General features: G+C 34.0%; 1 protein-coding gene across 3 annotated transcripts in view; it reads right to left on the bottom strand.

The window, feature by feature from the left end:
• Positions 1-18222, bottom strand: part of CACNB4 (calcium voltage-gated channel auxiliary subunit beta 4) — a 390197-nt gene that overhangs the window by 32720 nt on the left and 339255 nt on the right. The window contains exons 1-8 of one of the 3 annotated variants that reach the window (XM_074215975.1): positions 17626-17706; positions 15874-15950; positions 14791-14810; positions 14477-14557; positions 12947-13005; positions 8049-8158; positions 4187-4338; positions 788-883 (exon numbers count right to left, since the gene is read on the bottom strand). The exons of 1 other annotated variant lie outside the window; for it this stretch is intronic. In XM_074215975.1, coding sequence (XP_074072076.1) covers positions 788-883; positions 4187-4338; positions 8049-8158; positions 12947-13005; positions 14477-14557; positions 14791-14810; positions 15874-15913 — 558 coding nt within the window. In that variant the 5' untranslated portion in view covers positions 15914-15950; positions 17626-17706. Of the gene's footprint in view, positions 1-787; positions 884-4186; positions 4339-8048; positions 8159-12946; positions 13006-14476; positions 14558-14790; positions 14811-15873; positions 15951-17625; positions 17707-18222 lie in introns of those variants that run through there. One more of the 3 variants, XM_074215974.1, reaches the window with a different exon arrangement.

Here is an 18222-nt window from a genome sequence, read left to right as displayed (position 1 = left end):
ATGTGTTACTGTGAAAGTGGCATGGCTATATAAAGGTGTGTGTGTGTGTGTGTGTGTGTGTGTGTTTATCTATAGTTATATCTATATACTATTATATACATGTTATATATATATATATATATATATATATATATATATATATATATATATATAACTTATCATTGTCTTTTGTAATTTGAAGGTACTGAGGTGTGAAGAAGCTGGCAAACATGTAGTTGGCTTGCCAGGACTGAGGATACATGACATGAGACTACTCCTTATTCAGCCCTTTCCAAAGCAGTTTTTTTTCTAGCAAATTTGTAACCATGTGGCTCTGGTCACAAGGCTCTGATTCAATGTCACTGATACCTACAGGGTTCCCCTCTGCTCTACTGCACTCTGGCTTCCTACCTCTATAGTCTTTTTATGCTTGCCAACATTTCTTGGCAGGAGAATTGAAAGCAAGTCAGCTGAGTTCTGCTTTTTCTTACAAGTATCTCCATCCTGGAATCAAATGATTTTCTTAAAAGTTAACAAGAGTACTCAATGTAGGGAAGTCAAGAACCATGTTTCCAAGCCCACTGTGTACCATATTTAAGTCACCACAGACAGAGATGCCTGAATATAACTGAGATGACAAATAGACAAACCAATAAGTGACCAATCTCTATCTGTGCTTGTTGTGGCTACCACAGGGCTGATAGATTTTTTAAAAAATCAATTTAGTCTATAGGAAAAAAAAAGCATTCAAATATGGAACAGCATGAAATACACAACCAGGAATAATTAAGAAAAAAATAGTACTTACTGGGGGGCATTGTGCAAGTTTATCAGCTGCTACCAATTGGACATTTAAGTGTTTACTTTGGGACTTTCCTCTTGATTTAATCAGCCGCTGCAAAACCTGGTAGAAAAATACATAAATCTTAATAGTTATTATGGAGAAATTTGTTAGGGATAAAAAGAGTCAGGTCTTACTATTTTGACTCCAAATATGACAGGAAATGTAATCATATATGAGAAATGTGGTACAATCTTTTCTACTTTGAGAAACTCCTGGTTTATAATTCATCTGATTCTTCATCTGTTTTGAAGTCTATATTCACTGCTGATAACCCTTCATTTTGGAGGTTGCTTTGCAAGGATGAAAGAGCAATTGTGAAACTTACACATATTCACACAACGTGCACTTTAGACTGTTTCAGTTGTACAACATTTTTGATAACTAGTTTTATAATAGGTAATCATCACAGGGCTGTGTTTGTTTCTCTTATCACTGATAATTATTTAAACATTTCAGTGGAACACTATGTTATAACTGTAAATTGAGGCAAGACAAATAGATTTTGACCCAGGTAATATGAAATGTGCAAGATGATGACACTCCTTAAGAGGGATTGGAGGGTGTTAGAATTAGATTGAGGTTCCAGTTGGGGCCTCAATGAAATGGTGCTAGGAAATTTGGCAATCTATTTATATGACTTAACTCTTTCCAACAGTACAATTTATTTGTTTGTAATTAGTTAAAAACAAAACCTTTTTTTTGAGAAATTTTGGATAGGATCCTAATTTTGCTAACTAGAAATTGGACTGGATAAAGGAGAAGAACCTAGATTTCTAACATGTAAACTCTGGGTTAAATATAACCTATCTGAATTTTTATCAAAAAAAATTGTTTCTCTGATCAGGAGTCATAGACAAATTCATAAGTTTGTACAGGCCCACCATTACCACTGTTTCGACAGTTCATTTCCATTAAATACTATGCTAGTAGACTTTAGGCAATTGATAATGATGAGGGGAGAGAAGACTCAAATCATGTAGCCACCACACACATATGGATTTTAGAGTATATAGTTCACTATTGAAAAGTCCTGGATAACTTTGGCTAAGGAATCCTTTTTCGTCTTTTTTAAAATAGTAAATGTTATCCCTGATTCCTATGTGTCCCATTAGAATTTCCCAATTCTTTGGCAGCTAAGTAGTCATACATTTTTTCCCTTGAGCTAAAATACTTGCATTTTTATGGCCTACATATGGAAAAACTCTACTTGTATGATTGCAATATGAACTATAAGTAAAAACATGGAAAATATTTAAAAATAGATGTATACATTATAATCAGCATTTTCCATCTATTCAAACTCATGTGTCATTAATAGCATGAAGATTGAGAAGTGTAAGGATATAATTACTAGCTTTCAACCTGATGCTGATTGCCATATGGATGAAACCACTCAGCTTGGGTGGTGATATTAGAGTCAGAGAATCAAACATATTTTTTTCTAGATCTCCTCAGCTGGCTGAGGATATTAAACAAGAGACAGGATGGCATAAAAAGCCTGTTGTGTGCGAGGTGTAGTAACATGGGAAGAATCAAGATTAGGAAGAAGCTTTCAGAAATTTGAAATTGTTATCTTTGGAGGTTTATCCAATGAGAAGTCAAATCAGAGATGAAAAAAAAAAGAATTGCCTATATGCCATTTGGGATTAATATAAGGGACATAGTTTTCAATTTTTAAATCTGGTGAAATTTTTCTTTCATTCTAGAGTGCTACAATAAAATGATCTAGTATTCCTTTTTTATTTTTATTTTTTGCAAAGTAATGGGGTTAAACTATTTGCTCAAGATCACACAGGTAATTATTAGGTGTCTGAGGCCACATTCGAATTCAGGTCCTACTGGGCGAGTAATCTATCCATTGAACCACCTAGCTGCCCCTCTAGCATTCCTTTTAATGTCTAGAGCAGATTTCATCTTCATTAGAGAACTATAGTTGTTGGGGTTTTTTTTTTTTAGGTTTTTTCCTAGGCAATGGGATTAAGTGGCTTGCCCAAGGCCACACAGCTTGGTAATTATTTAGTGTTTGAGGCCAGATTGAGCTCAGATACTCCTGACTCCAGGGCCAGTGCTCTATCCACTGTGTCACCTAGCCGCCCCGGGAACTATAATTATTTGTAAAAAGACATAACATATTTATGTTTCCTTTTATACTGAAGACAGTTAAATACCACCTCTAAATACAGGTTCAAATCACAAGTGTGCCAATGTGTATACTAAAAAATGGTTTGTAGACTATGTAATTGGGTAGCATCAGTATCAGGCAAATGGCTTTAAAACTCAGTTTTGCTAGGTTCACCTGAACATAATAAAATCCTAAATGTTATTAGAGGATTTTTAAGCTGCCATATTGAAACACATTAGGCAATCAATAAAAGCTTACTGGAATAGTTATCTCTCATTTAGCCCTTTCCTGAATTCTAATGATCTGTACCTGTAAGTTTCACACAAGATTTAAAGGAGAAAGAATATCAGTCCAAAAGTATAAATTTTTGGCTTTAAGATTCTCCTAACTCCTGATAATATTCCAGCAGTCATCAAAATATAAAGCAAATATGGTATCCTGTTCAACTGGGTTCTTCAAAAGATTTTTATTAAAATGTAAACTTGAATTTCTAGGTCCTTTCTAGAAGAAATGGTCAAATACTGTATTTTCTTTGATTTTATAGAATTGTGAGATACGGATTCAATAAATATTTTAACTATCTACTCTATCTTTTGCAGAGTAAAGTAGGTCACAGGAAGATTTTTGAAGAGCTGAATAATGAGCCAGCAATATCTCAGAGTCACCCACTCCTTCCAAGTTCATTTGGTAACTGCTATGTGCATATGTGAATCAGAATCTATAGACTTTATCTTTCTTTCCATTATCCATCCATCTATCCATATATCTATTTACCTATCAATCTATCATCTATTCATCTACTCATCTATCCATTTGCCTATCACATTTTGGTATAGATTATTTATCTAGGACAGATAGCATTATTTTATTGATATACCTAAATACTTAAAACTTACACATCAATGGGTTTTCAATATATAATCACTAAATATGTCTCATGGAAATAATAGATTCTCTTTGACCATAAGAAATTTTTGGAAGAATTTATTTCTAAAAAAAAATTCCTTTTCTCCTAGATAAGTGATTTTTGAACTTTGGGGTTCCATTCCCCTCCCTTCCAGCAGTCTGGTGAAGCCTATAGACCTTTTTGCAGAATAATGTCTTTAAATTCACAAAATAATATACATTGGATTATAAAGGAAACTAATTATATTGAAAGAGACTTATCAAAATATATTTTAAAATGTTTACAAACTCCAAGCTATAAACCTTTGTCCTAGATAAAGAAATTATCTAATTACCTTTGGAGATGAAACTTTAACATGGACAATAATTGGTGCTAAGGAAGTCTTTATAAGTTGTGCTGGGTGGTTGATAGTATCTGCATCAAGGACAACCAGTTGCAAGGATCTTGCCAGCTCAAAGATTCTTTCAATTTCACTTTGTACTTCAGCTAAGAAGAGAAATGGAAACAAAAGGTTAAAGCCATTTCCATTTATTAGTACTTACTTTCAGTAGGACCGTTTTTCAACTAGCCCATTTGGCAGCAAACTGTTCTTGCTAGGGCATTTTACACTTTTCCTTTCTGCCCATTACTTTATAACTCATTTGACAGCCTTATTACCAAATGAGAGGAAACAGTATTTAAACAGAGGTAAAACAGTACATCAGAAGGAATACTGGATTGGAAGTCTAGGTTGAAATCCTCATACTTCCCCAAGACTCAGTTTCTAAAATCTGTAAAATGAGGGGGTGGGGCTAAATGATCTCCAAGATCACTTCTAGTTTTAAATCTATGATTTTAAATCTAGTCAAATGAAAAATCTAGTTATTTTTCAAATAACCAGATCTATAATAGCATTGCTAAACAATCCAGATTTAGACTGTAAACTCCTTGAGGGCAGGGACTATCTTTAACTCTTTTTATCCCCAGTACTTAGCTCAGTGCCTATACATAGTAGATGCCTAATAAATGTTTATTTATTGATATTTCTCAAAAACAGTAAAATTGACTGTTTACAAATGAACAATATGGCTTTATATGAATTATAAAAACCTCATAAAGCATTTTCTTTTCCATTGTGCACTTACCCCAATCTACCTTGTATTGTATTTGTATATATTTCTTATTGCAATTACTAAGGAATAAGTTGTTTGAGAAATCAGCCCCTGTCTTGTTAATTCAGATGACACATTAAGAAGAATGCTGGACCTGGATTCAGGAAGATTTGAGGTTGAATCTTGCTTCAGTTATACTAGCTGTGTGACTCTGGACTCTATTGCCCTCAGTTTTCTCATCTATAAAATGAGGATAAATAATAGGATCTACCTCAGGATTGTTATGAGGATCAAATAAAATCATATTTGTAAATCAGTTTTGCAAAATTTAAAGTGCGGTATCCAGCTATGTAACCCAGAAAGAAAAAATCTGAAACTAGTCTACTTCTCAAACACATTTTAAGCATGCACTCTCAGAGGAAGTCATGGATATGCCATAGAGTAAGAGATCATTCTTTAGATAAATTAGGAACTAAAGCAATTCTTTTGTCTTCTACATGTAGGCTTCTACATATGGCCTTGTTTCTCACTTGCTATCTGCATGATACTCCCACTGGCTTATGTAGGGATGGCATATGATTAGGACTAGGTTAGAATAAGTTTGATTTTTTACAAATTGTATTTGTTTTGAGGTGTAAATACTGATACAGTCTTATGTGAAGCAGTCAAAAGGCAGTGACATATGTTGAATCCTTTCCATTTCCTAAGTGGAGTGGATTCCACAGAGGCACTCCTGTGTAAACAATTCAATAATGTATGAACCTTATTTAGTTAATGTATAAAAGTAATAATAGCTCTAATTTTATTTAGCACTTTAAGATTTGCAAAGCACTTTACATAAATAATCTCATTTGCTCCTCAAAACAACCCTATGAGGTAGGTGATATTATTCCTATTTTACAGATGAAGAAACTAAGTTTGAGAGAGGTTAAATGCCTTACCCAGGTCATATAACCAGCAAACTTCCAAGGCAAAATTTTAACTCAGGTTTTCCTGACTCCAAGACAGATGGCACAGAGGATAGAGCACTGAGTCTGGAATCAAGAAGACCAAAGTTCAAATCTTAAGACACTAAATAGCTGGACAAGTCCCTTAACCCTGTTTGCCTCTGTTTCCTCATCTATAAAATGAGCTGAAGAAGGAAATGGAAAATCACTTCAATATTTTTGCCAAGAAAATTCTAATAGAGATAATGAAAGTCGGACACAACTGAACAAGAAAAACTTCCTGACTCCAAAATCATCCTCATCCACTGTGCCACCTATCTGCTCTCAGCAATTAGGATTTAGAAACAAATGATGCAGTATACTCCAGAGTAGGTATATTCTATTACTTAGCCATTCCAAAATCCAAAGACTGTCTAACCTTATGTCTTAGTTCACAATGAGAGGGGCAAATACCTCTTAAGGTTATGCATAACTAAGTTACTCAGTGTTTCACTAGGGCACCAGTATAGACAGGGTGAGGGGGGGGGGGGGAGGAAGGGGAAGTAGTTCCAGTCAAGAATCACATTTAGAAATTTACATAGTGTAGGTATAAAGGAGAATTAGACAGATCATACATAATTAAATTTTAAACTTCTTAAAATAAAAGCATCAATAAATCTCAATTCCTGGGCCTCCTGGCTATAAGGGCTGCTGAGAGGTCCTAAGGAAGCATCATATTCCAATCAAATTGACCAGATACAGAGACCATTTATTGTCCCAGATAAGAATGTGAATTTGATCATTAAATTTCAGTTAAAAAAATCAGTGATGTGATAATATACAATCATTGTTCATATGGATTCACAGGACCTCAACTATTTCTACATTGACAACTAGGCTGTTCGCTACTAAAGTGTTTAGATGGTTATGAGAATATAACTCTCTAAACTAATAAAGATTAAAACCACATTTAGTTCATGAGATTGGTCTGTAGAATTGAAACTGATACCCCTTGCTTCTTTAATGCAGGAATCAGAGAAGACCTAATTTTAAGTTATGATTTAAGAGAATATTCATGTGTGCCTTTGCTGTCTTCCACAGTTGAAGGAGCAGGGAATATTCTTAGACCTGGTTTATGGTCTGAGTTTCACTTTGTTCATCAGAGGAAGAAATAGCAGGGCAAAGACTTTGGTAACACTAGTTACTCTGATGAAGATCCTAATCATCAATATCTTATTTTTTTTTAAGGATTTCCAAGATATCATCACACTGATGACACATGGAAGCATGCTTAAATTTCTTGCATGTTAGTAAAACGTTTTTCTTATTAACATTCAGTATGTTTTATCATTGACAGAGAGACATCATAATGTGATGGTCTGAGGGCTGTCCTTAAGTCCCATGTCATCAATAAAAATCTGGAAGGGACCTCAGAGGACATCTCATCAAATTCCTTTATTTTTCAGATGAAGAAACTGAGATACAAGGATATTAAATCATTTGTCCAAGACAGATAGGTTGAATGTTTCAAGGATAGGTTTTGAACTCATTTTGTAGGACTCCAGAGTTATCTTACTATCCACCATACTATGCTTCCTTAAATTATAGTTTTGTGACCCTGGGCAAATTACTTAAGCTCTCAAAACCTCAGATAACTCTCTAAAACTATAAATTACTAATCAGCTGATAATCTGAATTAATGGAGAGAGTTTCCATTTTGAACAAATAACAGATTTGAACACACACACACACACACACACACACAGACACGCGGGCGCGGTTGTAGCATTAATATCATGAATACTTTATTATCTAGTTTTTCTGCCAAGGAGTTAACAAACTACTCACCTCATTTTATATTTCCCACCTGTTCTGTAAGTAATGTATCGAGCAGGTATCATTGGTTTCATTGAAAAATTGGAGAAAATAGGACAAAGAAAGACTTCCTGTGGTTCCTCTTAGATGGTTCCCATTAGGGGAACCTTCTCATTAGATTACTAATTAACTGACTGGTTCTATATCCTGCATGTGTCTCTTTCCTTTCAGGTACTGATATTACATATATAGTTTCAATGATTCGAATAGCAGGTAAGTTGGAAAAAACATTCAAAAAAGCAGCATGTGCCATTCTAATCTAGAAGCTTAGCTTGGGGAAATACAGAATATTTGAACATCTTACCTAAGCTGGATCGTGTGTTAGACCGCTCGATTATTGCCCTCTTGCTGGGATTATTTAGAACAGACCTCTTAGCAAGAGAAATGTCAGCTGTCACTCTCGTTATGGATATCCTATTAACAGGAACATAGAACAGAATAATTGAGTCAAAAGTTGGCTAGGCTGTAAGCAATTTACAACCTTAATACTCAGTAAGCACTTGACACACTATACATAGTCCAGGCACAGTAGAGTAAACAGCAGGAAGAAAAGTTTTATTTAATAGTGCTGGACTTTAGTTAAGAGAAAGTAAGGCAAAAAGGAAGGGACCCTTTAATTGAATAACAAATATGTGTACTAAAGCAAAAGTACTTTTCTCCATTGTTATCTTATATAATCATATCCTCCCTAGAATGGGAACTCCCTCCACCAAGCAGATCACAACTCTTCTATGAATTGGGATACACAACTTTAAATACTTTGCCCAGGTTCACATAGCTAATAAGTATGAGACTTCCTGACTCCAAGACCAAATTCTATCTTCTCTTCCACTTCTTAGGAACAAATACAGTACTAGCAGGAAATCCAGGTATAGAAATATGACACTTTCTTTTTCCCCAGCCTAAAACTATTCTATGACATTCCACCAACAATTTCTAAATAGTATCATTGTACCAACAGTTACACTAACAGCATTATGCATAAAATTTATGCACTAATTTACTCTGAATATTTCAAAGGTAGTAACAAAAGACAAGTTTATGATTTAGGGACAGTCCCTTTGTTCAGTTTTGTTCAGATATGTTCAGTTATTTTCTAGCAGAGATGTGAAGTATTAAGAGAATCTGAGTAAAAGAATCTCTTGGTGGCCAAATGCTTCTTTGAACCTCGAAAAGGAATAGTGATAGAACTTTTTCATCTTTCCTTTGTTCAATGCAGATATATTTCTAGTCAATGAATCATTCTGTCTTTCTTCAGCAACACTATTGAAACCTTCAGCAATATCATCCTTTTGTCTAAATTTTATTAAAATGTGTCTGTTTCCTCTCTTTTTACCAAAAGGTAACATATAATTCAGCAGTCTGGCTTAACCCAATATAAAATCATACATTCAATGGAACATAAAATGGTGAAGTGAAGTGAAAGCCAATAACCAAAAAACAACTCTTCCTTATGAAGGCCTTCACACATTCCCTACTAATGAAGTGATTGCATCCTTGCATCAGTCTTATAAGTCAAAACTATTTTCAAAGTGAGTTCTTTCTCTGATCTCCTTTAACTATCACTGCCCTTCATAGTCTAAGCCCAGATTTTCTCTCAAAGAATTTTTCATGAATAATTTTACATTTTAGGATAACTATATTTTCTGATGCTTTCTAATTTCAGTTCCCACTTCACTGTAAATGCTAGTCTACCCGCCCTTTTAATATCCCAATAATAAAATTCAATTTTCTTTTTTATTTATTGTCTCATTTGATGGACTATTTTAATGTTTAAAGATTCTATCCTATTAGTAATGATTCTCCTAATAGTAATTTTTTTTTCACATGACATCTTCAGAGTTGATGGAAGTAGCTGCTGACTTCTCCTGATCATAGAATTCTAACTCACTTAATCTTTTCTTATATATTTTTGTTTCCAACTATTTAATACCACTAAAAATTTTAACAGGAAGGGAAAAGTCATGTAGTTGGATAAGTAAAATGTATGTGAGGGATAACTGTGTCCAGTGTAAGGGAATTATGTGAGAAAATGCTGCAAAGGTAGGATGACTCCAAGTTATGGCCTTTGACACTAATTCACTACCAAAAAGAGTTTGAATGTAACTTTGTGGACTTTGGGGAATCACTGAAATTTTTTGAGCAGAGGAGTTCTATGACTTAGATAAGAGTATTGAGGTTAAATTAGAAGTAGAGAATGGAAATAGAACTTATTAGAAAGCTATTATAATAGGCAGAATTGAGAGTCTATACTAGAATTATGGCAATGAGAACAGAAAGAGGACAGATGCAAAAGGTACTATGAACACAGAATAGAGAAGACTTGGTAATATCAATGTGAAAAATGAAGAAGAGAAAATTCAAATATTACAGCAAGATTTCAAATGGGGACATCTTGTAAATGGTTTTGTCACAGAAAAAGTAAAGTCAGAAGGAGGGACAAATTTAGGGAAAAAAATAAAGAGATTGGTTTTTAATATTTTAGTATGTTAGTAAGATACTTTATGTTCTATAGGCACGTGGGAATGTGTTTCTATAATTAAGGAGAAGTCAGAAATTAGTAAATAGCTAGCATTTACATAGCATCCCAAGCACTTTACAAATATTATCATAGTTGCTCCCCACAACCACCCTGTGAGGTAGGTGCAATTATTATTCTCATTTTGCAGATGAAGAAACTGAGGCAAGGAGAAATAAAGTGATTTGATCAGGGTCACACAGCTAATAAGTGACTGAGGCTGAACTTGAACTCAGGGTTCCCTAACTCCAAATCCAGGGATCTATTTACTGTGCCACCTGGATGCTACAGTTAAAGATACAACTGGAAATACACATTTAACCAGGATTAATATGCATAGCTGAGACCAAGGGAATGATGAGTTTGCTAAGGAAGACAGGAAGTAGAGTAGAGGAGAACTAGAAAGAAAAATGAACTAAACCAAGAACCCTGGAGAAATGCCCACCTTAGATATTCATGAAAATAGGTAAAGAAGTAAAGGAGTGCCATATGTAGTATTTTCTTCATGGCAATATCTTAGTATCCTATGGAGAACTAGTTCCAATATTATAAAGTGTTCTAATTTTTTAAATTATAAAGAATTTTTTTTAAAAGTCTCAATTCATTTGAGACAAATACTTCTTATTCTATTGTCCAGTAGTTCTCCATGTAGTTGTCAAAATTTGTGGGGTATTTAAACAATCTATTCATTCAATAAACACTTATTAATCACTAATGATATGCCAGGCACTATGTTAAACACAACCAGAATATTTTTGTTTTTAAAATTATTAACATACTAGCAGTCAGATGTATAATGTATAATGATTTCCTTAAAGTATCATCTTTGCCGATATTTATTTTGATCTGTTTTAAAAATATATTTAATCTATTTAACAACTTACAAGTGTCCACATAGGCTTCTCTATAATTCATCATTGAAATTTGTTTCCATTCTTGATAACTCTCCAAATGCTGTGTAATTCTTTTCTCTTGAAGTGTATTCCATTGTACAAGAAGAGCTTTGTATTTTGAATCAATTGAAAATGAACTAATTTGTCACTTCTTTCTAAAATGAAGTATTTTCTGCTATTCTTTTTCCATATGACAATTTTTTAAAAAATCTCTCATGTTAGCAATCAAATATTTAAGTCCTCAAAATACAGTGACATTGCTAAGATGCCATGGAGAATATATATACAGGGTTAGTTTGAACAAACAAAATACTCCAGAATTTATACACTCAAATGAGCTTATTCAAATAATGCTTCCATTATCCAGAACATTTCTGGAATTTCTCTTTGGAAATAACCTTCTATCAAACAGTTTATGAGTCATGGAAGAAAAACCAATCTTTACTTTATAGTCACATTATGCTTGGGGTAAAAAAAAAATGGTATTACTATCCAGCCTGTCATATTCATCAGATTGTGCTCCAAATTATTTGAGCTATTTTAGAAAGCAAATTTTCCTCAAGTATTTTGTTGCCCATGACGTTCAAAAGAATTGTAGGCTGTCAAAGTGATTCTAAAAGAAGAGTTAAAAAAATTTTTTTTGAATTACAGTAGCATGATTGGAATAAGTTTACCAAAGTGACTATTTTGAAGGTAACAAGACTTATTTGTATATGGAAGTTCTGGTCTGCTTTTTAAAAAAAAAAGATTGTTTCTTATAATTAAACTTCATAGATTAAGAGTTCCATAATAATAAGGTATGGGGAATATCCTGAATTTTATTAATTTTTATTTTAAAGCAAATAGGGCATGTATTTATATAAATATGTATATGTTTATATACAAACATGTATAAGATGATGATGATGATGATGATGATGATGATGATGATGATGATGATGATGATGATGATTGTCCTTCATTCTCAAAGAAGACCATGACATCACGGAAGTGAAGCCATAAAAAGCAAGTGAATTGGTTCTGGGTGGGGGTGGGGGTTGTGCTAAGTCACCAGGCTCACTTTCTCTTCCAAAGCCATCCAGGTCCAGTTGCCAGATAAAAATCCAGATGACTGGAGATAGCCTTGGATGTGAAGCAATAAGGGCAAAGTAACTTGTCCAAAGTCTCACCGCTAGTAATTGTCAAAAGTTAAAGATTTGAACTAGGTTCTCCTGACTGAAGTTCATTGCTCTATCTACCACCACCTAACTGCCCTAATATATATGCTTATGTATGAATATATATACATATATATATATATATGCTTGTATACACCTGTGTGTATATGTGTTATACAGATATGCTTTCTATATATAGGATATCATAGGTAGGAAGAGAAAAAAATTCAAAAATTTTAAATTTTTTAAAGAAAGCACAAACTTTTTATTTGTTTGTTTTTTGCAAGGCAGTGACTTGCCCAAGGTCACACAGCTAGGCAATTATTAAGTGTCTGAGATAAAATTTGAACTCAGACCCTCCTGACTCCAGGGCCAATGCTCTGTCCACCATACCACCTAACTGTCCCCACAAACATTTTTTTAAAAAAATTATATTCATGTCCATTCATAGGTCTGTTTTATGCTTGTCTATGAAAAGCTTATTTCAGACTTTTCAGAACTTATTTTTATTCATTTCTGAAAATCAAATGAACTTACCCATAATAACATTTCTGTATAAAAAAGAAACTATATAGGAAAGAAATCATAGTGTCATAGACATTATGTAAAAAAAGAAAAAAAATCTTTATCTCACCTCCCATCAAACCTGTGCTTCAAGAAGTCAAAGAGGGCTTTCTGCATCATGTCTGTCACCTTTGCAGAGGTGGAAAGATAGAACAAGGAGAGAGAGAGAGAGAGAGAGAGAGAGAGAGAGAGAGAGAGAGAGAGAGAGAGAGAGAGAGAGAAGAGAGAAGAGAGAAGAGAGAAGAGAGAAGAGAGAAGAGAGAAGAGAGAGAAGAGAGAAGAGAGAAGTCAAAAGTGAGAGAAGAGGCAGAAGGTAAGGACAGTCACTACCTGTAACCCAAGACCCTTTCACAGCCAGTAATCAATTAGAGTTAAGCCCCTGTGGAAGTTGTTTTACTTGTATCTTCATTTATTCCTTTTTTTCCCCACTTGGCTCTTTTCATTTGCAGAGGAGTAAACTAGCAGTGTTTACTGAGCTCAGAGAAAAGAAAAGTCTCCCTCTTTTCTTTCCAAAATCTCTCCTTTGTCTAGATTCTCAACTAGATGACGGCATGAATCATTCCAGAGTCCCTGTCCCTTGAGGCAGCTACCTACAACAGAACTCCTTGTCAGGCACCAGGGTAATAGCGATTGGGTAAGCCATAGAATTGTCTTTTATATTCAGGTACTGGCCCTGGCCCAGAACACCCTAGTCATTCTTCTCTTTGGCAGAGGAAATCAAAACTATGAAGAATTTGGAAGTTTTTCAAAGTGGTGTATATTCAATGGAACATTGGCAGTCAGAAGGCCATAATACACTATCATATCAGCAACCCCCACCTTTCTTAACAGCAATAGGAGAAGAGAATGATGATGTTTTCTGTCCCAAAGTACTCTGTGCTTAGAGTTATACACTTTGAAATTCCATTTTGGAGTGCTGTTTGCCATGCAATCTCCCTCCCCTAAAGGGAGGAATCAAAATGACTCAATTTTATAAAATTTGATGAAGCAAAAAATCTTTAATTTGTTTCATTATTTACAGATATTTAATTGATCTGCTTTAAAATTATGCAAGTATTTTTGTAGTAATATTCTAATTTTTTAAAATAGAGAAATATAATTCCATGAAAGTATCTAAAATTCTAGATATTGCTTCCAAAGGATCTAAGAAGGGGAACATTGATGGTATCTTCCCAGAGGATGATCTAGGGTTGTTGGCTGATTGTTGGTATATTCTCTCATGTAGATTATTTTCAGTTCTCTATGGTGATGGAAAGGCTTTTACAAGTAAATGATATAAACAGGAAATTAATGCACCCTTTCCATCCCTAATTTAATCTTTGACCACAGATATTAAAGTTTGCTTCAAGTATATATCTTCTTTCTTTTCCCTGGAAGGTCTTTCTGAAGGGTTAAATGAAGAAACAAGAAAGACAGGAAAGAGAAGCAGAGGGACCTGGATAAAATATAAATTTGATCACTTGCCCTCTCATGATGGATAATCAATAATCAATAAGCAATAATGATAATCAATGAAGGCTTGGTGACAGGATTAAATACCCAGAAGACATAGACCCAAATCTAGAAGAAGAATGGAAAAACAATAGACTGGCACTTATACCTCATAACCTTTCAGGGATGGCCCCACTAATACAACTGGCCTCATGGATGGCACAACATCATAAGGGGGGATGTGCTCCGTCTGAAAAAAAGATGATTTTTCATTGGTGACAAGACAAATAAATGACTTACATCTTTTCAACAGTAACACATATTTCCACTTTCTAGTTCCAATACTAAAGTATCATCACAGTTTCCTGCTGAGGAGGGAAATATCCCTCATTCAACAACTGATCAGATCAATGAAACTGTACATAGTAGGCCTTAACAAGCAGGCCTTAACAATAGATTTAATAAAAAAAAAACACAACTTACCACTTTTTGCTTCTGTTTTGCTAAAAGACAACAATGAGAACTATATCAAAATATGTACTGTCTTTAAATGGTAGTAGTAAATGATATTAAATGATGGAAAAATATGCTAATTTCTGTTATAATTCTTTTGGTCTACTAATCTGTGATGAGGACTGAATGGAAAAATTGTTCAATTTCTTTATTGAGCCTCTCCATTTCAAGAAATATAAAGAAGAACATATAAATAGCATACTACCTTAGGTCCTGTCCTATTCATAAAAGATTAAGTGGGCTGCTGATTCATAACATATATGATTTGAGGCCAACTCTGATAACACATAAGTAGATAGACATCTAGAGTTCTGAGCAATTTTCTGGATAAACCAGGGATTCAAATTGGCCTTCAGAAATGGGAGACAATTTTGGTTCAGGATGCCTGGGATCAGTCTGGATTTACTTGAGAAAAGAACCAAAAGTATTTTAGCTACAATTTTAACTCCCTGGGATCCTTCAGTGAGATCAACTGGGATTTCTATAGGCTAAATTAGATCCTCTGAGCTAATGAATCTGAATCTGAAATACTAGGTTGGTTCCTTCTCCTATATCTGGGCCAAATTAGAACTGAATCAGCATACAGGAAGAGGGAGGTACATGAGATAGAACAACTCCCATGTGTGTCGATCTCAATTTTTCCCCAGTGTATGAATACAGCCCCACCAAGTCACCTCTCATTAGGCACTTAAAAAAGTATTTTCCTCTTAAGAAAACTATAACTTTCCATTTCTTTCTTTAAGGGTCTTAAAAAGCTTCAGGTCTTTTGAGCTTGGAGTGAGGTGAAAGATCTAATTCAGACAATCTTTGGTAGCAGAGGTCCTGCCTCCAGACTGTCAATAAGATATTCATAATTATTTTACAGTTTTTTTTAGTGGTTTTTAGTGCCATTAGGTTAAAAAAAAAAGAAAAAGTACTTAATTACATAATCAAAAGAAAACATCAGAAAAAAACAGGTCTTCTAAAACTCTTCTGGATTAGCAAAAGAATTTTCCTATTTTGAAATTCCAAGAAAGGAATAATTTCTAATAAGTGTTCAAATAACATCCCTACCAGTTGATGTGGGTGTTGCTCGAAATGTTCCTGACACCATTTCTCCAAGACTTGAAGAAGAGTTTCCACCTGATTTCCTAGGAAAAACCAAGAAATACATGTAAAAACAAACCTCTCAGATATCTAATGACAGTCAGAACATGATATACTTTATTTGACTAAAATCCTAATCAATTCAAGAAATCAAATCCTGTGTAATCAAACCACAATTATGTCTTTAAATTGATTTTTTTAATTAGGATAAGGGAATTCTAGTGCAAGGAATATTACTAGAAATGAGTGAAACATTAGTTAACCTTTAAAAAGAATTTTTTTAATACAATGAGATTGTCATTTAACAGTGATTATTAAGCTCATGTGCAAAGTGCTACTCTAGGTGATGATGGGATACAAAGATAAGTTGGACACGGTTCCTGCTCTCAGAGAATTTGAGTTACTGAAGTATTTAATCTATCAATTCTATTTCTCCTCATTTCATTTTGCTTTTCGTGAGAGTGATTAGGAAAAACATAAACATCTCATAAGTGTACGTATGTGTATATTTATTTAACTAAGACAGCATTTCCACTCAGTGTGAAAATATATGCCAAAATAAAAATATTTTACTCTTTCATATTTTTAATGTGACCCTAATGACAAGAATCAGGTATGCAATACAGTAAAGACTAAAGAATTTCTTGAACCAAAATGAATTTCTACAAGTGATTCCATGTGAACACAGTAAAATAATATTTTGATCAATCCCAGAAAATATATCTCCCAGTTTCCTCTCCCTTACCCTGATAGGATTAGATAATATCCATCTAAAGATAAGCATAGGGTATACAAGAAAGAATAAGTAAATATCAATGGAAGGGGGGAAAGCAGATGATTTCTCATTCTGACTTTTCTACCTTTCTTCTTGCCAATCAAGTTACTGTTAAAATCAAATAACATGGGATCCCAAACAAATGCTGAACCATTTATTAAATAGGCAAAGGTGGCCCCAACAGAGGAAGGAGATGGAGGAAATAGGTGGAGAAGGGAGTGATAATTGATTCTATTTTAAGTGTATTCAAAAATAATGACATACAATAAATGCTTCAGTGAGAATAGGAACTTAACATAGATGGCTTTATTAACAACTTATTTGCTTTCCCTGTGAGGTTTTTAAACATTTCTCCTACAAGTAAGATTCCTACTTATTCTTTAATATTTTTCTAAAAATTGGTTTCCTCAAAGTTAACTAAATTCTTCGTTTCCTTAGCTAGACATTTCAGACACCTCTGAAAAATTCTGAGTGAACAAATAGTACCCTCAGATTATTTGGCCATCTCTTACTTTCTGTGTCCTTCCTGTTTGTCCAACTATCTAAAGATGGCTGGAAAAGAACTATAACATTTGGTCAGTGTGATTTGCCAAGGTTCATTTAAATGGTAGAATAAATGAATAAGGCTTCATCACTTAACAAAGTAATCTAATGAAGCTTTTGATACCATATATAATTTTTGTGATCATGCAAATATGGACAGTCATGAAATTTCAAATATCCTCAATGGAGTTATCAGATTAGAATTAGCACATACTTGAAAAGGGTGCTAAGGATGTTGAAATGTTTGGATCCCTTTTAGGTAAGGCTTCACAAAACAAGTAGTGTATATCAAATGAATTTTGGTTTAAAATAACTATGAATTTTTTAAAAATCATCCTTGAATCCAAAAATATTTGATTTTCCTTTGGCATGACAGTTTGAATAAGAGAGAGGACTCTTACCCTCCATGAAAGCGTCCTCTTTTCTGTTCCTGCTGGATTCGAATATTTTCCAGTCTAAGTGGACTTGGAATGAAGCCAATTTCACAGCCCTCTTTTACCAGTCTTCCTATCCACCAATCATTGTTATATTTCTGTAGTGCAGAAACAAAACTAATATCAATCAATCAAATTGGTAGTATCTTTACCGCCTAACTGCCAATGATCTGAATTCACATGTGACTTGTGACTGTGATAGTCACATGTGACTATCTGTCCCTAGCACTTCTAATCTCATGCCTTTTCCCAAGAAATCTCAAACACCAATAGATTTTGTATGGTTCCCAAGCATCATATAGAAGGATGAAGCTAGAGGCATGAATCCTGAAGTCCCCTGGTCCTTACCCCTTCCAGTTCTTAAGGAATAAATATTGGATAAAGGATAAATGTATACCAAAACTATCAGATTTGAGCAAGATTGTATAATCATATCTAAGACAGTAACCCCGTCATGCTCTCATTACTCAAGAATTAATTGGAAAAAATGATGTGTTACTTACTAGGTGAAAGTTGATAGAAGGCATATACTCTTTGTGGTTTTTTCTTTTAAGGCAATTTAAG

The sequence above is a fragment of the Macrotis lagotis genome, chromosome 1 (assembly GCF_037893015.1).
Source record: "Macrotis lagotis isolate mMagLag1 chromosome 1, bilby.v1.9.chrom.fasta, whole genome shotgun sequence".
Taxonomy (NCBI): domain Eukaryota; kingdom Metazoa; phylum Chordata; class Mammalia; order Peramelemorphia; family Peramelidae; genus Macrotis; species Macrotis lagotis.
The sequence above is the reverse complement of the archived record's forward strand: the minus strand, read 5'-3'. Positions and strand labels throughout refer to the sequence as shown.